The following is a 26,812-nucleotide window of genomic DNA, read 5'->3' as shown; positions in this document are numbered from 1 at the left end:
ATATAAATTTACATTCTATGTTTTATCATGAGCTTTTTTCTAAATATTATATATTTTTAACAATTCCTAATATTATTTATGTATTACAATCAAAATAAACCATCAATGTCATGCACTAACAATAAACAATAGATAAAACGATGGTTTCAAATAGTTATATGTTTTAAGTAAATTTTTGACATAAACAGAAATGTATATAAAATTTGGTGAGATGCATGTAAATTTGTTTACTTCAACATCAAATATTTTTTTTTAATAACAACTTTTTTTTTTTTAGCCGAAGTAATAAAAAAGGATATGATTTAAAATAATATTTTTAATATTCACGAAAATAATTTAAAAACTCACAAAATAGAAAATACATACAAATATTGGTGTATTGTATTTTATTTTTATTATGGTACATTCAATTTATTGAATATTGTTAAAATCCTTTTTTTGTTAGTAAAATCTTTAACAACTTCATTATAATTTATTTATTTTCTTATATATGCAATTTTAAGTACATAATTGTATAGTTGTTTGCAGCAATGGCGTGACGAACTCAAATATTTTAAGGGGCAAGTATATTTTTCGATACCTACCCATGCATCTACCACCTATCCACCCGCGGAAGACCCCGTAAAATAATAACTGCATATAAAATCAATAAAATTTACCTAAAATCTAGTACCTAATAACTATAAGTACACAAAGCCACAGTGATAAATACCGTTTATATGTTTTGCTCATTTATATCACGTATTTGTTAATTTGTCGTTCCAGCTAGAAGTGGCTACCGGACGATCCCGCTTCGATCAATATTAAAATATCCTTTTGTGTGTTATCTTCCAAAATTAATATCCTAAAATATAATTTTCCTGTTTCGATACCCTTGAACCTGTTTTACTGGACATAAATCAGAATAATAATACTTAAATGCTATATAATAGATTATATAATATATAATTGAGTTAAATACATATTTCCATAAGAAATCTAATAAATCCTAGTTTTCAGTATCTATCTGAAACGTACATCCACATACGTTTATTATAATTTCAGCAGTGCCACAATAGCCGGGTGTGTTTTGTGTGTCGAACACACGAACCTATGGCCCTAGCCTATAATAGGGCTCAATGATAATATTTGAAAAATATGTGAAATATAAGAAAATAAAACCATTTTGTAATAATAATATAATAATACGTTTTAACGACACCCATTTAATTAATAACTAAGACTTCTGATAAAATTTGGTTATTTTAACTTCATTACTTGGCTGGTATTTTCATAAAATTAAATTAAGTAAATTTATCAATACAACGTACAATGACCACAGTTTTTACAGCAAATAACAAAATCCGAACTTCTATAAAAAAAAATTAAATTTCGAAAGGTGTGTTTTTCTCAATATGAAATACTTATCATTATTAGAGCTCGGATTTTAAAGTAAATGCTTCTTTTTTTATATATGAAATAGAACACTAATTTTTAAATATAAATTCGTTTCACGTCTTTCTGTTTCCAAATAAACCGATTTAATTTTGCTTTTTTTGCTTTTTTATTGCTTTTTCAGTTATTTCAGCTGTGGAATTTTTATACATATGTTTATTATAATATAGTAATAACAATTTTTTACTTAATTAATAACAAATATGAAAACCCATAATATGGACTAAATGGTTTTATTGGATTATTATTGTTTTCGGCTTAATTGTTTAATTTATTAAATTTAAAGATTATCGATCTGGAGAGAGTTAGATTACTGAAAAAATTTATAAACATTGTCTTAGATGCAGAAAATATGTTAAATTAAGTTAATGGAGATATTGCAACTGCAATTTCGAATAAATTAAATCGTGTTCTTCTGAAAAACAAAGGCTGGAAACAATTACTAGACATTAATAATATGTTAGTGGCATTTAATCAAACGAAATTAACTATCATAGGTTAGATTTAAATGAAACCTCTTGCATGAAGTATGTATCGATAACTTCAGTGGATATAAAGCATTCGTTTTCTTTGTATAAAAACATTCTATCAGATAATAGAGACAATTTTACTTCTTAAAATCTTATAAAATTCATGGTAGTTAATTATTTTTTTAATTTAATTCATTTTTTTTATTCAGTTTTATTGTTAATTCATGTTAATTTTTGGTCATGCTTTTTTTGCTTTTTTATAAAGATAAATTTGCTTCATTTTTGTTTTTTAAGAAAATTTTTTGGTTTTTTTTTTTTATTTATTATGCTTTAAAATCCGAGCCCTAATAATTATTGTTGTCTCGAATATAAATTTCTGATTTTCTGGGCTCCATAAATTTTTTTGAGAATATATGGGCTCCTTTATAAGGATACGGTTTCCTTGCAGAGTCCAGACACGGGGGGGAGGGCATTCATTTTATTTACAAACGGGCCTAGTTAGTGTAATTGTGACATTGAATTTCAGTATCACAAAAAAAATATCAAAATTGTCATTTTGCATTTGAATGTTAAATTAAGGGTGTAATATGCATTTTCTAAGTATTCAATATTTCGTACCTTGTTATAATTTTATAGTTCTGTCGTGTTTCTTATATATACGATATTTGAAAATCGTTTAAAAATCAAATAGCCTTAATTAATACTATATATTCTTGTACATTTATTTTACTTTTATTAGTAATTCTTATTATATCTATAACATATTGTATGCACGATACACACAACATAGTATTATTTAACTCTTCCATGCACTACAGTTGAAAAATATTCTACACCCTTATTGCACAACCATTTACATTTTGAAGAAAATAGTATTTTCTCAACTATTTTATATTTACAAATGTATCCGAAAATCGATTTTAATAACACAAAATAAAATAATTAAGAACTTCAAAAATTATTCTAGGTGGGATAACGTGAATCCCACCGTGTAATACATGAGTCTTATATTTTAGCTATCTATTATTCCGTTAGATATTTTCACGCAATTGCTTATTATAGTTTAATATTAATAACAAAATAAATCGATTCATATTTAATATCTGTATGTATAAAAACAAATAAAATCGTGATAAAATAAAAAAAGCCTGGATAACTGGGTACCAAATAAAATATAATACAAAATCACGATAAAAATTACACAAATCAAATATTTTCGTACTATAATAAGGTAATAAAATACCAAATAGTATAAAAATAATAAGTTTTCTTTATTTTAATTAGTTTTATATTATGTTTTCTACGACTTGAACGAGTTTTATGCTGATTTGGGAGAATATATATGCAAATTTTTTTTCAATATTTAAAATGTCTACATTTTTATCGTTATCTATATTAAAATAATAAAACAAAAAAGCTATTATAAACTATATTTACTGGGAATCGAATAACCAAATAATCATCCAAATCTGTCGATTCAATGCGGAGAAAATTAAACATTATGTTTTAAAAGTAATTGTCTTAATATAATAATTTGAAACAATTATTTAATCTATATGTAATAATTTGGGATGGGCCGATACCACTTTTTACCGATACCCGATATACCGATATATACAACCGCTATAAAACCGATACCCGATATTATAATCACAAGTAGTTTTTGCGGTATCGGTTCAAATATTGGTTTTGAAAATAAACCGATACCGATATTTCCGATACCATCAATAACGGCCGATACCAAGTATCGGTTCTAAGATCGACCCACCCCTAGTAATAATGTAAACCTTCAAAAGTTATATACACTCAAGATAAATATAATAGGAAACACATTAACAATCTAATATAAGATCAATAAACGACTGAAAAATAGAAAAAAAAAATATTTTATAGGTGATATAATATTTGTTCCACCGTACCGGAAAGAGTTAACCACGGTGGATGTAGTCATGATGTATAATGTGTGTTAGCGAATATTGTTATGATTATTATTATCATTATAGAGAATAATTTTAATATTTGTTTGTATACAATTTAATTTTTTTTGTAAACGAACGTTATAATTTTAATGTATTAAACATTTTAATCTTTAAAGTATAATTAACGATTTCGTGAACAATTCAGATTTTTGGAATTCGTATGGTATTCAGACTCAAAATACCTATCTTTTAAGAATTCGGACTTTATGACTCGATAAGTTTGGCCATCGCATGACATTACTTATGAACGGTACGTATGCCATCAATATTGTTCTCGATTTCCAAAATAGTTTGCAGACGTTCATGGAAAAAATATATGCCAGCCCAAACGGCGTAAACTACCTGTTGGAAGTGGACGTTCATGTATGACCTGGTCCGCCTGTATTTTTCTTAGCTTGCCAAGGAGTGAGAACCCAAGAACCCACTAATCACACTAATTTCGAACCTGTTTTACACATTCATATGGTTCTCCGCGACAACGATTACCGTAAAAATAAAAAATAAATAATAGACAACAACAGTGGTAATAAAGATAATAATTTATTTTCGCAACGATGAAAACCGAGTGATTTGGAGAAAAGGAAGAGAAAGAAATGGAGGTGAAGGAAACCTAGGGTGATATATGAATAATGGACGCGTTCACGAAGTGCAGAAAAACAATAATATTAGTCCAACGTCTAGGGTATTACGTCAAGCCGACGTGCAGATAGTAGAAGTCGTAAGGATTTTTGGCTTACGTTATAATGCGTTGCAGACGTTATAGCAATAATAATAATGATAATAATAAAAAATAAAAAAATAAAATAATAATAATAATAATAATGTATTGATAAGGCGCGCGCGTGCAGTATAGCATATAATCATCAGATTGTGGCCTGGTGGACAACGGCGCAAGTTTATAAAATATTGTTTCAGTGAAGGATTAATAATATTACCTAAATGCGATCAGTGGACAAGGGATAATGTGACGTTAGCCGAATAACGGCGTAAAAAAATTCATTGGAGAGTACACGCAACGCTGGTCCGTCGATATTTCGCCTGTCCCTCTACGAACGGTCGAAAAGCTGTTTGGATATGTATGTCGAAATAATTAATACCTTTTTCGAGTACGCATGCACAAATGTGGTTCGGCTAATGGTGTTGGCGGGGGAGAGGGACGGAAATAACTCTTTAGACCATAACATCACTGAGCTATAATGCAATGAAATCGAGTCCCCCGGGAAAATAGAAAATAATACAACTATTCCTTTATTTGATAATATTCAGTTGCGATTTTATTTTCTAATAATTAGTCGAAATTGTATTAACTTTGTATAAACTTTATGATGAGTTTTTAATTCGAAATCTATCGTTTTTTACAAATATAATTATAATTCAGACCAAGTTTTTATTTATTTATATATTAAAATAGAAAAGTTTGAAATAACTCTCACCGAAGTAAAAAAAAAAAAATAAAAAATAAGAATACGAATTGATGTAGGAAAACAATAAATTTGTATGAGTCATTATTATTGATTTTTCTCTTTCAGTTAAATTAGGAGTTAGTTTAAAAATCACGTGTGTTTAAAATGTAAAACTTTTCATCTTTACAGTGAATGGTAAATTTAATGGTAAGGTTTGAGTAAGAAAGTTCTTATTGGGGTCTACAATTTATATTTTTTTATTTTGAAACTAATGGAGGGTGGAAAAATTGATATTCGAACAATGGGTGGATAAAAAGCACCATAATTCGTACAAATGGACACCATCTAAAGCAAATTATAACTGTAAAATATGTTTTTTTTAAATATAGATTAGGCTGTCAAAGAGAAAACGATGTAAGTATATATATTTATATATGTATATATTTACTTATCTGAAAGTTATTTTACATTTTTTCCAACCTTTCTGGAAGACCCAGTATAATTACATTGTGCGTTTACATGAGCACGCGCTCGTGTGTGTGTATTTGTGTATATATGTGTGTGTTTTATAAAATATTTATGAATGTTTTTATCGTTTTAGGATCGGCTACAAATGCCGAAGGCATGCGTAATGATAACGTATATCAAAGGCGACAACGTACTCCATCGTTTGTTTTTCCAAGATGATTTAACGTTTATGTTTTCAGAGTACCCGTTTTTGTCACCCATTAATTTCCTTGTTTGTATCGTGAAAAATATGACAACTACTTTTTACCAGAATTTAATTTAATTTGTCGCCACGACCAACGTTAACGGAAAATCACAGAATCCGTGTAATCATCGTCTTATACAAAATTTCATGTAGGCTAAGTGCTCCTCGAAAAACGACATACACGATTTTTCTTTGATTTTTTGGATTTTTACAGTACTCTCTTAATAAAATATTTTGTTTTATGACAACTTTAATAAACGCTCGAGCTACGATAATGATTAAAATATTTTTATGATTTAATTATTAAACTGTAGGTTTTTAATGGAAAATAGTCGAAACCCGTTGGTGAATTCGAACGTTATGTTGATGTTATTTTTTATTATTTTGGTAAGAATTTATTTCGTTAAAATTACTAGTGTTACGAGAGAGCAGTAAGAATATTGTGCGCAGCGAGAATATTTTTAAAATAAAAAAATAAAAATAATAATTACAGTAATAAGTTCTAGTAATTTTTATAGTCTAGACTCAATACATTTCAGCGCACGTTTTTGCAATTTTCAAGCGATCCATTTAACATAAATAGTGTTACTGATTAAAAAACTTCAAAAGTAAATTTTACCAAGCTTGAACATTTCTTGTAACAGCGACCGTTGCAGTCATTATACTGATTACTTGAAATAATATCCGATTGAATTTATTTTTATTTATAGTTAAAAATATGGTACGCCTCTGATATAACCTATCTGACGTTTCGGATTTTTATAGAGTTAAAGTTTTATTGAAATTTATCCAGATAATTATGTAATGATTTCCTATTAAAAATCATAAATATTGGAGCATAGGTCCATGCCTTTGTCTTGCTTGGCTGGTATGCACTTCAAATATTGTTCTTTTTTTTTTTAAACAACAAATTATTATTTCTTATAGATTCAAGAAGAACGATTATGATGTTAATTTCATAATACGGTAAAAAAATAATGCTAAAACATTATTAAAAACAATACTTAGGTGAGAAATAGGATGCATAACATCATTAATTTAATTATATTAAAATTATCGACTTAACTCGTAATTATATTATAATAAACTTCCAGCTTTAAGGTTCTTTTGACGTTTGTTCCAAAGAATCTTGTAATAAAATTTCATTATATTATAATTTTAAGTTTCTTGTTTTTTTTTCTTTTTACTAAAAAAGTCTAAATTTTGATAGTGCAAGTTATAACCAGGGCTCATAATTTATAGCATTTACATATTTTTTTTTGATAGGTCCTAGAAATACTTAAGTGAGCTATACATATGTTTTAGATAACTAAGAAGCTAATTTTATGAAGAAATTTTATGTTGCAAATGTTTGCATATTTCAAAGTATAAGTGTTATTTTGCTTTTTTTTATATTTTGAAGACTTATTCTTGCATATTTAGAAATTTATTATTTACTATTTTGTTTTTTTAAGTCTTTTTCAGTTTCTTAGCATATAAAACATTTTTTCTTAATGATAAAAAGTAATTATAGTAGTATTCATTTTTATATTTGTAATTAATTCATGTTAGTTAACTAATTTTTCTTCTTTTGGTTTAAATTATATATTTATTTGTATTATATAGCGACACAATAAAAATTTTAACAATAGGAGTTTAGATTTTTTTTATACATGATATGTTTTTTTAATAATAAATGAAAATTGTGTTTTTTACATGATATATTTTTTTTGTATGTTTTTGTATTTTTAGTGCATGTTTAAGTGCTTATATAAATATTTTTAAGAGCATATTATAGCGCTTATAATTACCTTTTTTAGAGCTATAAGTTATAACTCAGGGTTATAACTAACAATATTTAATTACGATTGAATGTGAATGGTTGTTCATAACATACAATTAATACTTCATACTCATGTTTACTCATGAAACAATGCTGTTATTTAAAAATTAAGTTACTTAAAATATTGGTAATTTTTCAATAAAACTATTATGTTATTCAAAAACAAGGACATGAGCTAGAAATATAATAGATTAGTTATCTTATATAATATTATGTACGAATTATTATGATACAATGTCATTTAAGATCACAAATTTTATTTCTGTTGGAAACAGGACACATAACATTTTATAATATTTTTTAACAGACATAAGCTTGTTTGAACTACTGTTATAAAATATTAAAAACGAAAACATTTATTTGGTTAGTCATGAACTTTCTGATTAAAAACATAAAATGCTCCAAAATAAAACGACTGGTCGCGTTTGCGATTTCCGTAATGTTGCAAATAAAATGTATTTTTTGTAGCTTTTGAAACATTAGTAGTTTCTTTTGCTTATAATCATTGTTGTATAAAAAAATATAAACAAAATTGTATAGTAAATAGACCTGTTTAGAATATTATTTTGTTCGTAATGAATATATAATCATAAAAATGTCCAGTAAAATTTTGAAATATATTGTTTTATATTTATTTCATATTACATATATATATATATTTTTAATCCGTCGATTGTACAGGGATTCACCAATTCGGTATACTTCTAGATTGATAAAGAATGAACGACCTTCAATAAAACAGCCAAAAATGGTATTTTAAGTAAAATATAATAGTAGCTAATCTTTTATTATCGTTTATTTTACTGATTTATAATACATAAGATATACTAAATTTAACTATCAAAAACCACGTAAGTATTGTAGAAATTATAATTACATTTGTACCCTCTTAAATGCCTATCACTCAAAGGCTATATAGTCTAGTTGGAAATCCATTCCTGCGAATGGTATTAAACTTATTACGGGTATTTTCTATACGCATTACATATAAATTTACAATACAATAAAAACGTTTCAAATCAATTTTATGGGTCGGAAGGAATTACCTAAAACCGCTTCAAATGTAGCCGTAGGATATGAAACAAAATATAATACGAATCGAAGTCTTGATGACCAACGTTATCCTATGCGGCTACGATGTGACTATACGATCAATAAATTATTTGTGTTGAGATATTCAATGGTAAAAACGTATAAAATGTCTACATAATTCGTGAAACAACTAAACAATTTTTACTGGTACAAAATTACTTATGTTCCGTATGTCTATTTTCATTAAAAATTATTTTTATTTTCGAAAATAACAGGTAGAAAAGAAAATTTAGTTAGAATTATCTGTAAAATATTGTAATATGTATGCATTTGATAATTTCGATTAACGATTAATTAATATCAAATAACTTTATACTTAAATTAGGTAGCAATTATTCTATTTATTGTGAACCAGTATATTGCAGAAAAGATTTAAATCGATAAAACTGTATTCACCGTTGAAATAATTTATGTATTGGACAAATGACACGTACATAGTTTAAATATGAGTATAGTTTATTGGTTTGCTATGTTTTTTATTATAAATAATAACTTTCATTTAATCTTATAAATTATTAATTAAATTTATTAAATATAATATATAAATATATTATATAATAAAAATGTATTAAATAAATTATAAATTAAATGTACCTATAGATATTTCATATCTCGTATCGATTTACATTATTTGTTTTAATTAAATTAATAGCCATCATTGTTCATACACCTCAGCGTTCCTTTTATAGTTTCATGCATTTTATTATCACTTTAATATTAAAGGGTTTAATGTTATATACAAAACAATAAAGTGTAACATATCGATCAAAATTAATATATTGCCATGGGTATATTTGTTTGGTCTAATAAAATAAAAAATAATTACATTAGTCTATTTTAGAGTTTTAATCGTTAACAAATATGAACTAGTCATATATTTATATATACATACCATAAACATTTTTAACAACTAAAAATATATTATGAATTTTATTATTATTTGATTGGTGAAAAGTATTGAGCTAAGCTAACATAACCGCGTTAAGATTATTCTCAAGATTTAATTCTACAGAGCACTCATATTTCACTTTAACTTGACGGTACGGTAAAATTGATAGATCATCATAGATCGAATTACTGAGCTTATAGCCATGGTGATTAGTTGGGGTGGAAGTGGAATACCGATTTTAGGGAGTTACGGATAGTTTGAGTCTGATTTATCGGAGTAATTTTACTAACTCGATTTAGTGGTTGCTCTCACAATTAGTCTAATACTAATACTAATACTAATCCACGAATCCCTAAAATTGGCATTACCGGTGATTCGATTAATAACGGCGATTTTATATCTATCTGCTATAATATCACATTAACAAGTAGAATCGTAATTGAACCGGACTATATCGTTCGTTTAGAGTCCTTTGCTATTCAAAGCTTTATGGATATCATCACACGTTTTTCTATGTTTATAACGCTTTATAAGCAAACGTGTACAAATATTCTCTATACTTAATCGATATAACTATATTTTGGTAAAATTAAGTAAAATAAATTGTGTTTTATTTTATCCTTAAATAACGGATGTTTTGTATTTGGTGTATAAAATTGAAAAATGTTGTTAAAATCACAAAAACGTGATAATTTGTATTTTTAATTAGAAGTGCAAATCAACATAGTAATTAGGGTACAAGGTAATATATATATTTTTTTTTATATTATAAAATAGTGATTACCACTATTAGAACACATTGATTAAACTGCGTTTACTTAAGACGAACATAGAACATAAGATATTTTGACAATTCCAAATATACTTAGTGTTCAATGAACCGTATTAATTTTTATCTAAATAAACCGCTATCGGCTTTTATCATTTTAAATATTTAATAGTTCGAAGTATATATTTATACAACTATAATGTAATAAAGGATTTTATTTTAATAGCTATATTCGCTTAGCATATACATTAAATATTGAACTAATACGTTTTATGAATACCTATGACACAATTGTATGAATATAATATAATTTATTAATTTTTTTATAGTGATATTTTCCTCCGATATTATATGGTACTAATGACTTTAAAAGCACTTTTGACAAGCAAACTCAATATTTTCAAGCCCATAATATAATGGATATCATGGGTGACAAAAATTTAAATTAGTATTAATATGAATTCATCCGTTATTAATGAGAGTCAAATTTATAATTGATATTTTAATAAACTACATGATCGAAACCAGCAATAATAATGCCCATTCAATCAAATTTAATTAATCAGTTTATTAAAACCTTTTTTTATAAAAAAAATTTATCACTTCCATCAAAATAGCATAAAATTGCAATGGTGCGAAGGATCGGGAGTGTATTTTTGATGTCACGTTTGAGAATATTTTTTAAAAGAAACGTAGCAAGGACAGATGTGTATGTTTGTCATAAAATATCATATCCGTTTGAAACTATGAGTAAAAAGAACTTCACCGCTATTGGTCATGGAGGGGTGGCCACGAGGTTCTGTAAAATATACCAAGTCAATAATATACAGTTACGCACGTCTCTTACGTTTTTTAATATTATTTCCATGCAGAGTCACTCAAAAGCCAAAACACTGTACGGCTAAATATTTAATATAAATAATTGTCTTTTAAAATGTAGCTAAACTAATGAAATATTTATCTAAGAGTCTCGTTGATGGCCCAACGGTGGCGGTGATTGTTTTACTTTTTCACTCGAAAGGTCATCACGAGAATAGGTTTCAATATATTTATTTAAATTTTGCTTAAAAAGAAAAAATAAATAAATAAATGTGTAAAGAAATTTTAAATATCATTGCAGGAGGGCCGTTGGGTATGGCAACGCGTATTATTTTTCAAACCTTGGCCCAACTGTCCGATTCTTTACTGATCATCCCTTTGCACGTTCACTACCACCACTATATCACAATACTAATAATATAAATAACTATAATAATAATGATTTGTATATTAAAATAAACCTTCACAGTGAAGTATATATCAAACATATAATATATTTTTCAGTAAAAAAAAAAAATTAAATAAATAAACGGTACCTTATACGTGCTTCTCAAGAAGATAAATATTGATACTTGTAGACTTCTTAGAGTCAGCGTGCCGCTATCTGGACAGTTAAACGTTCAGTGTCTAGTGGAGTTCTGTGCCAACAAGAAGCAGTCACGTTGAAAACAATCTACTACGTTCAACAACGTACGCAATTTGGTCGTTTATGGGTGCACGTGTGCGTACGAGCATGTGTGTGTGTGTGTGTATGCGTGTATGTGTATGTATTGTGTATACTATGTGCGTCAACTTCACACGGGTCCTATATTCTTGAGTTAGCAATTACATATATTCACCCGGCGATGATACACAATTGTAATGTGACGATCAAACGATCAATTGACTCTGGGCGCGAACGGGGTTAATGGTTTTTAAAAAGGATCAATTTAACATCGCGCATTGTAAGACAAAAAAAAAAAAAAAAAAGAAAAAAGTAATAATAATAAAAAATTGAAATAATTGGTTGAATGCACACGAAATGTATGAACGGACAAAAGGCGCATAAACAATATATGATGAAAAGAAAATTTAATGGAACGTAAACACGCTGGAAAAGTGGTTTGAAAATGATTTTTTTCACCCGAGGTAAAATATATGTATCATGTGCACGTGTAAATAGACGACGATCATAATATTACTACTATACTATACACGGTGTGCCAAAGGTGTCAAAGAGCTTATGTAAATTAGCACGCTTGTGTGTTTCCATGGTCTTGTAATTTGGTGCAAAATTAAACGCTTGTGCAGGTATTGCGTTTGAAAAACGGACTCGACGTTGGGTGTAAATTGAATATCATCATATCATATTATTTATTGTTCCATCGTTTTTTTTTGTGCTTTAAAATGAATGCATTTTATACCATCAACTCGTATTGATGGACGTCTTACTAATATTAACTAAGATCAGCTGTACGATTCGCATTTGTATTTTGTCGCCATGTTTTCTTTGCTTTTCATTGATGCTTATTGAAATGTTTTGTTATGTTATGTTCGATCAATCATAATAGGTCAAAAAATACGACACGTATCTCGTTTCGACTCAGAAAGAAAAAATGCCCATCCTATGACATATTGAAATGTGAATCCATTATAGGACCTATTGTAAAATATTGTTGAAAGAATTCGTAATGGCTTCCAATGAAAACTATATTTCTATAATATAGATATACAAGCGTAAACAATTTGTGATTTGTTTCAAGAACGGTATTTCGAAAACACCATTCTCATTTATTTTATTTTACACAGTTGTATGATAAAATGATATATAATTAAATTTTTATATGATTCGAAATACTTTGTATCCTTACAAGCATAGGTTAACTTAGTAGTATAAATTATAATATAAATCGGGTTATATATATTGGGTTTTGCGCATTGTTATTGTCACGTAATAATATTTTAACGTGCGTGGCGTTTTAATCGAATAAATTATAATGATTTTTAATTGTTCAGTACAATACACTTCTAGATTCTAAGACAATAATACAAAACAACAGCGAATGTTACTCCCCAATTCAAATAAACTTAAAACTGAAAAATCACACGTATGTATCCAAAGCGTTACTATTCACAGCAAATTATTAACTAAGTCTTAGTATTATCATTAGAAATTGTAATATTATTTTTATTTTTATTTTTTTGTGGGTGGGGGGGAGGCCATAGTTTTACTTTTTACTTGAAAGAAGTCCATGACTTAAAAAATGTTAAGAACCTATGTCCTACATAGATTCATTTTTTATATTTGTTTGTTTTGCTCAAATCACATAAATCAACCTTGTAAAGCGGGGTTTAGTAAGTTTTTTTTCTCTCTTTCAAATGTATTAAATAATGGATCTTAACACTTTTCGCGTGTAGTCCATAATACATCGGCCATATCGGTCGAATGTGACCATTTCAATAAACGCGAATATCTACCGTCAGTTTAATATCATGAAATATCTTCAACACAAAAACGTATAATAAATACCAATGCAATTGCCTAGTTTCATAAATGTCATTTGGTTGTCGCCATTAGTACCTATCATCCATGTTCGCGCGAAAACCACGTAGTCGCGAAAAACTTTTATTGCGTTATGGATGTTATACGGATTGATGACTGATTGCGGAACGCGTTAGTGTCTACGGTATCTCTTGTGCGAATAAATTATAACAGATTTTAGTATTCGAAATTTATCGTACAGAGTATTGTCACGTTGATCATTGTATATCATATGATTATTATATGTTGTACATCAATAGTTTCGAAAAAATTCTATGTTATTTATATGATATTTAGATGATTAATGATTTGGATTTGAAAAGAAAATATATTTAGTACATTTTGATTTAGAAAAATAAGTTTTGCTCACTCATATTTATTATGAATCCTGAAAAACTTATTCTGCCAGTGACATTTGTCGATATCATTAATGATATTTTGAATTTTACTAAGCTAATGAGGGCTTAAAAAAAAGTAAATAGTAATAGCAGTAGTAGACTTAATAAGAAATGTACCCTGACATACCTTGTTTAATATTTCATTAACACCTACCTAGGGTAGTATTAATCAAAAACATTTAAGGTTAAAATTAATTTGTACAGTCAATTAATATAAAAAAAAAAGAATGTATAACTAAATGTAAAATAATGTAAAATAAATAACTGACAATTTATGTTTATTATTTTACATTTCGTATTATAGTTTTACGTTGTTCCAAAATAAAGCAACAAAACGATTGATTTATTCAATCGTTATTATTAAATCTATCAATCTATTATTCAACGAAACGATATATATAATATATGTAATAATAATATATTATATAAAATAATAATATTTATAATATGTTTCAACAATTAATTTTGAATATTTTTTTTTCTCTTGATAAGAAATATTGATGTATTTCATATTGCAATTTCACTTTATTCTGTAAAACAAATTATCAATGAAATAATATTTTATTTTTTTCTTTTGCTAACATATCGACAGTATTTTTATTGTTATCGACTTCAGAATTAAGTTATTTTTAAAATATTTTTATAAATGTAAAACGGAAAAATCCAGAGTATTAATATAGAAATACTACGCTATTAATAATAATAACAAATGTATAATTGAATTTCCGAATTAACTGAACTGGATAATTGAAGCTAACCTAAAATAACAATATAATGACAAAATGCACATAGAATATATCATCATCAAAGATTGTATTGCGACCAGTAAACCAATAATTAATGACTTTCAATAGAAAATACAATAACAAAATAATTATTACTTTTTTTTTTCTGTTTTAATTGATGACCGAGCGAGTGCTGTTTTTCATATTACTGCCACTCGGCCCCTAAATAATTATTACTTGTAAAACATTATAAGTTAAATTGCATTTTTAGAAATAAATGTATTTACTACGGATTTTTTGTTTTATTGGGAGATTTTTAAACATTAGTTATTATATTTACAATTTTTTGTAACATAATAAAAAAAAAAAAATCAATCGTTTCAATTTCTTCGATAAATAATATTTATTCCTACAAATAGACAAGTATTATATTTTGCAAAGTATAAATTATAAATTATTTCGAATAAAATACAATATACTCTGGTTTATATTACATAATATTAATTTAATAACATAAAAAAAAAAATTAAAAGTCATTACTCATAACGTACTACTTTACTTATAACATTAATTTGAATCAAAAAAACAAAAGTCAGCTAATTTCTATAATCTAATGACCTATAATATTCTACTTTAACACACTATTCTACGAGTATTTAACTATAAAGTTACAATTTTTTTAACACCATAAATGCTTACTGTTCAAATCATTTGCTCTGCATGCATTTTTACCTACCAGTATCTGTTATATCGTCATCATCCGACGGCAAACCAGTTGCTCTCATTTCTTCGTCGGATATATCTAGTTTATCTGTCTCTGAATCCATTTGATCCATTTCTGTCGGGGGGTCTGGTAAGTCAAATGAAAATCCAGGCGCAATTGTTCTTTCCTCATCAGCTTCTGAGAGAGGAGGCGGTGGTGGCCATGATGATTCTTGGCCTGTTGAAGTCTGTAACACCTTCGGTTATGTATTATTGGTAGCATAAAAGGATGAGTAAAATTATTTAATTACAATTCAATTATTTAAAAATATAATAGTACATTTGTAGAAAAAAATGATTTTCAATGGGTATTATAGTTATTAGATTTTAAGCGAAGCGTTGATGTTTTAATGATGTTTTAGGTTATTTCTTTTTTGAATAAGACTTTATAATTTTAAGAATTTCGGATACAGCGATTCAGCATAAAATCACTCTTATTGTTTATAATTGGTTGGAAAATTTAACTTTAATAATATTTTACTTGGGTATTTTATTTTTAATTAAACCAGTAGATTTTCTAATAAAAAGAAAACACTGAAAAAAAAACTGGAAATAATGTTTAACGGTATTTATTAAAAGTTATTTAAAGTTTGAAGTATGATATATTAATAGAATATAACTGATTATTTTCATAAATAGAGATTATAATTCTATATGTATATTGTATTCTGTTATTATTTATATTATTTATAAAAAAGGTTTGATTCGAATTCATTTTTGTTGACTGATATTATTAATTTATTATTTTATTTATTTTCAAATTTGGATTTCATAATAATATAATCATTGAATCTGTTTGGTCACCGATCCCAAATAGTTGAGAAAAAGGCGAAAGAGAAAAAGAAGAAAATAATAATATAACCATTGAATAATACATTGGAATGGAAACGGACACAAAAAACTTAATATTTTTAAATAAATTACGTGAAAAACTTTATTTTTTAACTTTATAGTTCTTTATAACTAGTATGGATTTTTAAAAATTGATAAAATAATATCAAAGATTTTTTCAGTGCTTATGTAATTGTATTAGATACAATACACATCTATATAATTTACTCGTATTTACGTTTTGCCGTTCGTCAAATGAAAATATGTTTAACATTTAAGTACATAGACTAGTAGTAATCACTATGATTTCACTATTTAGAAACATTAAGAAACGAGTTCGAAGCTTAGTATATGCATAAACTATATCGGTAGTAACTTAACAAAAGGATAATTGTATTAAAAGTTATACCGAGATAAAGGGTAAATTACTTGGTACACTTGTAGTTCAATCATCTTTTAGTAATTCAGAGTTCTTAAGTACAAACTTTCGATGATGAAGCATTAATAATTTTAGAACGTTAACGATTCAACACCAAAGGTTAAACTATCGCAGTAGTTACGTTACAGGAGAGATAATGGACAAGCATGAATTGCGCTTGACGAAGGGATAAAAATGTAAACTGCGCCCAATCAATTTTAGGTATAAATTTACACAGAGTAAATTTAGCTCTATATATTTTAGGTTCACATACATATATAGTGAATTGCGCCCAGTAGATATATCATTTTTATAATTACCGTTTAGAATTTTCCTGAGGACACAACGAGAAGGCGATCACTGTCCTCCAAAATTCATTTTTTTTTTTTTTATTAAATATTATGAGTGGGTATATTAAGTATTTTAAGTTGTTAAAAATATTTTTTGTTTGGTTCAGTTTTATAGGGTGGAATATATATGAAAATTGGATCCGAGTTATGTATTATTTGATATATTATATTTATTTTGCAGACAAATAGATTAAATATAATGTGCTTACGAAAATATCCAGATATACTTCGACTAAGCTATTTATCACAATTTTATATTTAAGTTAACAAGACTTATAGTACAAGAAGTGATGATTTCTAGGAGGATAAAAAAAATTTTAGTTGTAAAGTTTTTAGAGTTATCGAGGTTTGAGTTACCACGACTTGACTGTACTATGAGCACTATTTACTATACCTATTTTAAAATCTGAAAATACCGAACAAAAAAATTTACCATATTATTTTTACTACCTGCTCAATGTGAGTGCATTTTACAATCATACAAGACAATAAGATATAGTATACCCAAAACTCACAAAAAAAAAAAAAAAAAATTAAAATAATTTATTATACATTTCAAACGAAAATCTGTAAATCGTATTTTGCCAGCGTTATTGTTATGAGAACTGTTGAGAATCTTCCGATAGATAATATTAAGATGAGTGCATATTCGTATATTTTAATGTATTTGTATGGTGTTATTAATATAATATTATGAGTCGATATCGAATATACAAGTGTGTTAATCTAGTGGCTAGTCCATTGGAACCAAACGAGTATTGGATGAGGTGAATTCGATTCTGCTCAATTGTATACGATGGTGTTGGTATAAATAGAATATCTACACGAGATATTGTATATACATGGGTAATCTTAAGTTATATGAACAATGTTCATTGAACATACATTGAAATATTTGTCATATATTGGTTTAAGGTTTGAATAAAAAAAGTTGAGATTCATTTTTAAATTTATTTTCTTAAAATATAATAATATTTTAAAATAATATAATTAATATAATTAAATAAATTTATAATAAATTCTCGTAGAGTCTCTATTTCAAGAATTTTTTTTCTGTCCTACGTTAATTTGAACGCAATAACAATATGCGGTATTATACATTTTATTTGAAGTTTAAAAAATATATATCTTTATACTTATACTCATAAATATTATATTCAGCATAGCTATACGTAAAGTAATATAATTTTTTTCATTAAGAGAAATATATGCATTGATTTATTTTTATTTATAGTTCGTTTGCAGTGAACTTCAATCCATAAATATACATACAAATTTGTATTTATTTAATACTTAAAATATACTTGTGAAATGAAGAATAGTTAATACGTTGATATGGGTATATTTACATTTTAAAAACGAAACGAAATTACAGCCTTCAATCTAATACAAATAAACTGCAAATTTAAAAAAGAAACTTCACATTTTTTTTTTTTAATTCCTTTGATATTATTCTTATTTTACTCTTGGATATTATTTCAATTTCATTTATTCAAATGATCGTTAAGAATAAACTAGCTTTGTTTATAAAAAAAAAAAAAAATGAAATACTATTTTAAAAATAAACCAAGGGTATATATTAATTTATACTAAATCTCTTTAGTGTTTCTTATGTCACAAAAATAAATAAAATATATTATTAGTTTGATGTTTGAAGGCATAGATAGTATAACATTAATCTAAAATGTATTATTCTAAAGTTGTTAAAAAAGAAACCAACACATTATTGTGTTACTGGACATAATATTGTTACAATAGATAACATTTCTACGAAAGTTTCTATAAACCTACACTAATAATATAAAATAAGGGTGGTTATTTCACCAAACCCTATAACGATTTTGATATAATACTATAGTCCAAGAAAATAGACTGAGGGAGTTGTGTTCTTTCAGATCAATGAAAAAATGATTATATATTTCATAGAGCAGTAAAATAAAAATAAAATCGATAATACTCTGCGACTGAGCTGTGCTTGTTTTTTTCGTGTGAGTAGTATTATTTGTGAACATTTGAAAGTAATGATAAAACAATTTTGATCAAAAATATATGAAATATAAACCGAATGTATTTTTTTAAATAATTGAAACTTAAACTTAAGATTGCATTAAAATTTCTTCGGATAAAAATTTAAGTACTTACGTAACTTGAATAAAATTCCTTTAAAGGTTATAAAGAAAAATAATATAGAATATTTGTGAAATGTATAAGTTATGCCATGTTTTAAACATTTTTCTACGACTTCTAATTTTTAGTATTGAATAAAATATCTTCAGTTTTTAAATGTTAGTTGATCGAATGATGAAAAAATAAAAAAATTGTTTGTTCAAAGTGAACTGTATATACAGGGTTTTGCACGATAAATGTATCAAACTTCAAGAGGTACTTAAACACCTCAAATGTAACAAAAAAAGTCCTTATAACCATTATCGAGTTCTCAACAATAAGGAAGATATTTCGATTTTTTTTGTTTTTTTGATTAGACGCAAGTTTTATTCATAATAATGTTCATATCTGCCGAATCGTTAGTTCTAAAATAAATCTGAATACACCACTGAAAAGCTCATAAAACTAGGATTAAAAAAAATACATTTCGAGGTTCCCACCTAATTTTTTGGGTTAAAGAAATAATACACTTCTTTTAAAACTTCATATTGTTGACATTTTAATAAATTTCAATGTCATTTAACAACAATTAATTTCTAAGACAGGGAGGTGCAAATTTCACAAAAACTTTAAAATGTTATAAGCTTTGGAACGGTGTACTCTATTTTTTCATTAAATTATTTTGAGAGGCAGCTATTCCACTTTGTGTGTGGATTATTGTGTATTATTTGGACAGATGAGAGTATACTTACAAGAGGAGGCGTGTTTAATGTTCATAATAGATATCATTATACTCTAATGATAAATTAAATCCACGCATGGTACGTCAACAACGTTTTCAACGTAGATTTTTGATCAATGTATGGATGGGCGTCATCGGTGGTGTGTTAATTGGTCCATTTTTAGGATTTCCTCGGACGGTAGGTGGAAATACATACCTAAATTTTCTTCAAAATGAACTACCTGGATTGCTTGAGGACATACCTTTAGAAGTCAGGAAGTCTATGATTTACCAACATGATGGGGCCCAACCACATTTCTCAAGAGTAGTGAGACAGCACTTAAATGAAATATTTACTTCTTGGATCGGCAAAGGAGGCACAATTCCATGACTCCCGAGATCTCCAGACTTAACTTCTTTGGATTTTTTTGTTTGGGGATACCTCAAAGAACAAGTTTACCATTTGGAAGTAAATTCTGAAGCAGAACTAAGGCAGATAATTTTTCAAGCTGCTATTGAAATGCGGAGAATAATGACAACAGGAGTAACTGGGAATAAAGTACGTGAGAGAGGACATGCTTGTTTAAGGAAAAACGGTGAACATTTTTAACAGCTTTTGTAATAAACTTATATGTTGGTATAAACTAATTTTAAATCTCATGAAATAAAATTGACATCAGTTTACCATGTTTTAGCGGTTTTTTATTTATCAATTAGAATTAGTTTTCGTTTTTCCACACAAAAGGTGAAATAGCGGTCCTTCCAAATTGTTTAATAAAAAAATGGAGTATACCGTTCCAAAACTTATAATATTTTGAAGTTTTTGTGAAATTTGCACCTCCCTGTCTTAGAAATTAATTGTTGTTAAATGACATTGAAATTTATTAAAATTTTGACAGTTTGAAGTTTTAAAAGATTTGTATTATTTCTTTAATCCAAAAAATTAGGTGGGAAACTTGAAGTGTGTTTTCTTAATCTTAGTTTTATGAACTTTTCAGTTGTGTATTCAAATTTATTTTAGAACTAACGGTTCAGCAGATATGAACAATATTATGAATGAAACTTGCGTTCAATCAAAAAACACAAAAATTATTATTGAGAACTCGATAATGGTCATAAGGACTTTTTTTGTTGCATCTGATGTGTTTAAGTACCTCTTGAAATTTGATACATTTATCGTGCAACACCCTTATATAATATTGTTTATATATTGTTTAGTGTGATGGGATAATGTAATATTGTTTATAATGTCAATGGTTTTATCGTTTCATATTGTAAATATAATTTACGGAGAGACTAATAAGTATCTTCTACCATTTTTTTTTTTTATGAATTTATATTAGGTATGTACTCTAATTTTGTCTGTTAATTCTTTTCTGTTCAATTAGTCATTGATTAGTCAAATCAAAAATAATCAAAATACACGATAGCCTGTCTTTTAAAGATGCAAATGTATTAAAATCAAATGAAAAAACATTTAGATATTATAATAAATAAAATAACTCGTTAAAAAATATAGTTTATCATTATTTCTTTAGTGAAATAAAATAATTAATATAATTTATAACAAAACATTACTAACAATACATTCGAATTTTAGAGTTCAATGATTTTCTATAGGTAAGCTGTTAGTCATAAAAATTATTATAATCGTTTCAGCTGCATCAAACTCAGCGTCGATTAAGTCGTTCAATTATTATTATGCGGATGTATGAACAACATAATATTGATGATGTTGTGTTAATTTATTATTGGTTCAAATATGTCAATATTGTTTTGTTTTAATAGTTATATATTAATACTAGAGGTATATTGATTACGTCCAGGAAACATTTGTTTTAGTGAAATATTATTGGGATGTGAATATTAATGGTAAATAAAAATGAATGTTCAATATTAGTTCAATATTATCAAATGCCTATTTTTAATGCCATAACTTATGAATCATAAGTTTTTAAATGCAATTTTATTATGATTGTATTACCTTTCAAATATAAATTGCAAAAATAATTTTTTATAAATATAATAGGTTTATAATTATTTTATTATATTCTGTGTATTAAATTTTGCTGGAATACCTAGTAGAATGATTTTATGATAAAAATACGCAATATATTATTAAGTTCTCGGATATACTCGTTTATGATATTTGTTCGACTCAAAAGATTAGATGGAAATATTTTATTTGAAAAAAATTAATAAATATATGTAATAGGTTTTATGAAGACTTAAAGTATCATTAGACATTCGACCTTGTATGCAATTTATTTTTTGCCAATTTTAACTATACATGAATAGTATTTAATAGATAAATCATTTCTTGTTTATAAGAATATTTACTAATTGTTTACTAATATTGTACATCGTTCATTGCATGATAAATTATAGTATTATGTCACGCATCAAATTTTTGATATTTGCTGTATCATCAACAGGTAATTTGGACATGGTCCCACGATTTAAACATTCTAAACGATTTTACGAATGAGGAAATTATGAAGTAAATTATTAAGTTTGATACCATTCTGATATCACCGTGTCAACCTGGTTGTTAGTGTTTCGATGGTAAACGATAACAATTAAAACGTCATATTTCGTTCGGGGTCTTAAGCCTCACAAATAATGAATCGTGATGTTTTAAATTTCAATGACTATATAAACTCAAACAATCATTTAGACCAGCGGTTCTCAACCTTTGGGTGCAGCTGATCAACAAATTTACCCAATTTTTCATGAAACCTTTTCATGTATAATGATCAATATGGTCAATAGAGGATTACGTACGCCCCTTCCCCCCAACTGCACCATTATTTTTTTCAATTACTATAACAAGACATGAATAATGGGTAGATATTAAGTGAACATTGTTTTATTAATAATAATTGATAAAAAGAAAAACACTGGTTAATTAATCACCAACAATTTATCAAATTCGATATTTTCCATGAATATTGACCAACAAAATATATTTATAACTTTAAATGATCAAAATGTGAATTTATATTTATCTGTCGAAAAAAATAATATAAAAATTATGTAGGTATTCATCATTCATCTTTTTTAAGAACCATTCAAAATAATTTTTTACGACTCACAGGTTGAGAAACGCTGGTGATTTACACCATTAGAACACCAATTATAAATAATAGGGGTGGGAGCAGTCAATTCCCATACAATACAATTGAAAATAAATATGTAGGACGAATGTAGAAATGGCAATCGTTACTATAACCAAACGTGATGACAAGGAAATTTTTCGTTGGTATTTTTTTTTTTGACTTTTGTAGAATAAAATATCAGATTTATTCTTAGCTATGTATAAATACACTCGTATATCTGCACCGGCACGTATTTTATTATAAGTGAACGCATTAATAAAAAAACGGAGAAGTCTGGTTGTACGGTGAATACGCACGACTGCAACACTAGACTAATAATTATATTGCAAAATTAGAGTAACTTTACGCAGTGGTATTATTTGGGTTGGAGGGGTAACTCATGCGTTTACCACAGTTTAGAGTTAAGCTATACCTAAGTCGGTACATCATCAAAATATAAATACGTATTTTATAAAACCATTGATATGTTGTAAATCAGAAAAATAAGACGTTCACCCTTATACGGTTGCATTCGAAAACCGCACGCTTTTGATTTCGACCCCAAAAAAGTTAATAAACGTAGAAAACCACACACTCTATTGGTAATTTTATAACAAAATACCCTTATATTTATGGTGGATTAAAACCGCACACTATTTTTATTGCTAAATAACGGATAAGATATGATAAGCTAAGATTTCACTAAGGGTTAAACTTTGAATTTCACACTCCAAATCCCTCTGCATTTATGGTTATCGATGTCTTACGAAATATTCATATCGATACAGTGTACAAGTATCATATATTGTCCGTTCAATTGAAAAACAATAATAAGTTATAAATACATAATAGTAATATTTTTAATTTTTAATTAAATTAAATTTATATTTAGAATTAATTGTTTAAGTTTTGGGATAAATTTTTAATTGACGGAGATCGTATGAAGTTTTTCAAAACGTCAGCAATCAATTTCAACCAATCAAACTTTGAAAATGTTACATTTTACACTTTTAAATTTTTTTTAAATTAATATTTTAAACCGTTGAACATTTTTTTTTTTTAATAATTAATAATAATAATAAAATATTATTATGATCCGAATCGTTTAGTGTACGATTTTAGGATACAAAAATGTAAACAATTGTGCGGTCTAACCTATTAAATGTGTGCGGTTTTAACCCACCAAAAGTGTGCGGTTTTAAGAATCCACGTTACGTACGAAATACAAATCCTTAAACTGTCGGATTGGTTTGACATCCCCCTCTCCCCACGTAAATCGGCACTTTGGTGGAATGGCCAATTTAACAAGAGCATGTCCTACTCCGGAAATCACTGAAGTGATCCCACTGACTTTAAGCTCATTTCCACATTCGAGACGTTCACCCGTGTTATACGTGTGTATTACGCTCTAATGTAATGGAAAATAAGACCCGTTGACTGCAAATCAATGACGCGGGGGTCCGAAAAATAAAATCCTGTTGACCATTCAATTCACCGACAACACGAGCTTTTCCGACAGGGACACTCACCGAATCCGTCGACTGATGCGGCGGCGGCGGCGGCGGCGGCGGCAGCGAGAAGTCGCTGCTCGCGTAATCGGCCGCCTCCGAATCGTCAGCCGCGTCTCTTTTGGCCCGCACGGTTGACGCCGCCGCGCCAGCGTTAAAGCCGCGCGCGTGGCCGCGTCCGCTGTTCACGATGGCCGCCGTCCTCTCCACGGCCTGCTCGCATATCCGGTTCACGGCCTCCCGCACGCTCTGTATCATCGTCAGACGGTACTCGGCGTCCGCGTTGTCGTTCCCCGGGCTCTCGCCGCTCACGGACTTCTCATCGTTTACGAGTTTCTCCGATTCCTTTGTCGCGCCCGCCTCGACCATGTTTTTCGATGCGCTCACGTCCGATTCGATCGCGTTCGACCCGACCGCTTGCGCTCCAACAACGCCGTTTGGTTCGATCTTGTCCTGCTCAACAGCGCCCGGCTTAACGTCGTCTTGTTCGACCGCGATTGACTTAACGTTGTTCGATTCGACTGCGCTCGCCTCGGTTTCGTTTTGTTCAACCGTAGTAGTTGGCTTATCTGTGTTTGATTCCACCGCACTTACATTAGCCTCGTTTGGTTCGACCACAGTTGGATTATATTTGTTTGAATTACAATCATATAATTCGTATGCGTCTGGATCAATTGTGTCCGTTTCCATCTCAAAGTGTTCGTTTGTGTTCCATTCGACGAAATTGGCCTCGGCTGCATCATACTTCATTGGGTTCGATTCGATCTCATGATTATCAAATTTAATGTCAATCAATTCTTCTTTATCTTTGCGTTTCACTGTGTTCACCGCCAACTGTTCTACTTTGATGCCATTATATGGCAAAGAAGAACCACGAATAACACCATGTTGTTTTTCACCCTTGTCTTCTACGGTCGTTGATGCATCGGCTACTGTCGGATCTCTAGAAGGTAGGCCTGTGAAAAAAAAATAAAGAATTGTGAAAAAATGCTTTAGAATACATTTGTCTTGTCATTCGTCGTGCTAAAATAATTCTAAATAGCTTATCCTAACGTAAAATAAAATTTTCATTTTTTTAATGATTCGTTTTAATACAAATTCGTTATTAACCGAAACTAAAAATATTTGGTCATTAATTCAAATTTGTAACCAAATTTGCGTACAACTACGCGTAAAGAGTAGCAGTCTAAAGGTGTAGCCTCGAAATTTGTTCGAGAACTCTCTAAAAAAAAATATTAGCGTTCATATATTTTTTTTCTAATAAGATTTAATTTTTTTTTTTTTAATTAATTAGAAGATTAATTTTACCCCTGTAAATATTTTTAAATAAAAATTATTATTACTGTATATTTTAAGCAGATCTCTAATTATGTAGAACGAAGCTTTGTTGATTCATAGTCTATATAATATTCAATTACTAGATGTTTTGTTAATTATTATGTAACAATTTAATAATATAACAAAAATAATAGAACAAATAAATAAGGCTGAAATATATTAAATAGTATCTATAATACGTCTTACTAAATACCTACTAATATGAAAACGTTGTATAAAATAACATATGACAAATAATCTATACGTTTATCTTTATTTTTATTTTATTTTGATAATTTGCTCAATTAATTTTACATCTATGGGATAAAATGATAAATTTGAAATTAATTATTATAATAACCGTTTTATAATATCTTATTTCATAATTTACAATTAAAAATAACTTACTGAATGGTTGATAGTTTACTTTTAAAATATTAATTTCACAGTATTGTTTTAAAAAAATTGTTTTATCATTTTTATGTCAACAGGGTTATAAGATTATTTATTTGATTTTTTTTCTTATCACTGTTATTCAAAACGGGGATATCACATGGGGCGTTATTTTATGTGACCCTGGGTATTTTATTTTCATTATTAATGATATTTTTTTTTATTTTTGTAAAAATTATGTTATGTATATACCCGCATTGAGTACGTGTGAAAAC

The 26,812-nt window shown here is 27.6% G+C and overlaps 1 protein-coding gene across 3 annotated transcripts in view; it reads right to left on the bottom strand.

Moving 5' to 3' along the window:
* The window catches only part of LOC112688627, a 144,372-nt gene that overhangs the window by 9,499 nt on the left and 108,061 nt on the right, over positions 1–26,812 (bottom strand). For 2 of the 3 annotated variants that reach the window (XM_025561911.1, XM_025561913.1), the window contains exons 3-4: positions 24,849–25,783; positions 15,770–15,992 (exon numbers count right to left, since the gene is read on the bottom strand). In XM_025561911.1, coding sequence (XP_025417696.1) covers positions 15,770–15,992; positions 24,849–25,783 — 1,158 coding nt within the window. The remainder of the gene's footprint in view (positions 1–15,769; positions 15,993–24,848; positions 25,784–26,812) is intronic. The other variant, XM_025561912.1, reaches the window with a different exon arrangement.

This window comes from Sipha flava, unplaced genomic scaffold (genome assembly GCF_003268045.1).
Source record: "Sipha flava isolate LNK unplaced genomic scaffold, YSA_version1 3_pilon_pilon, whole genome shotgun sequence".
In the NCBI taxonomy this organism is placed as follows: Eukaryota; Metazoa; Arthropoda; class Insecta; order Hemiptera; family Aphididae; genus Sipha; species Sipha flava.
Note: the sequence above shows the minus strand (reverse complement) of the source record. Positions and strands in the feature narration are given on the sequence as shown.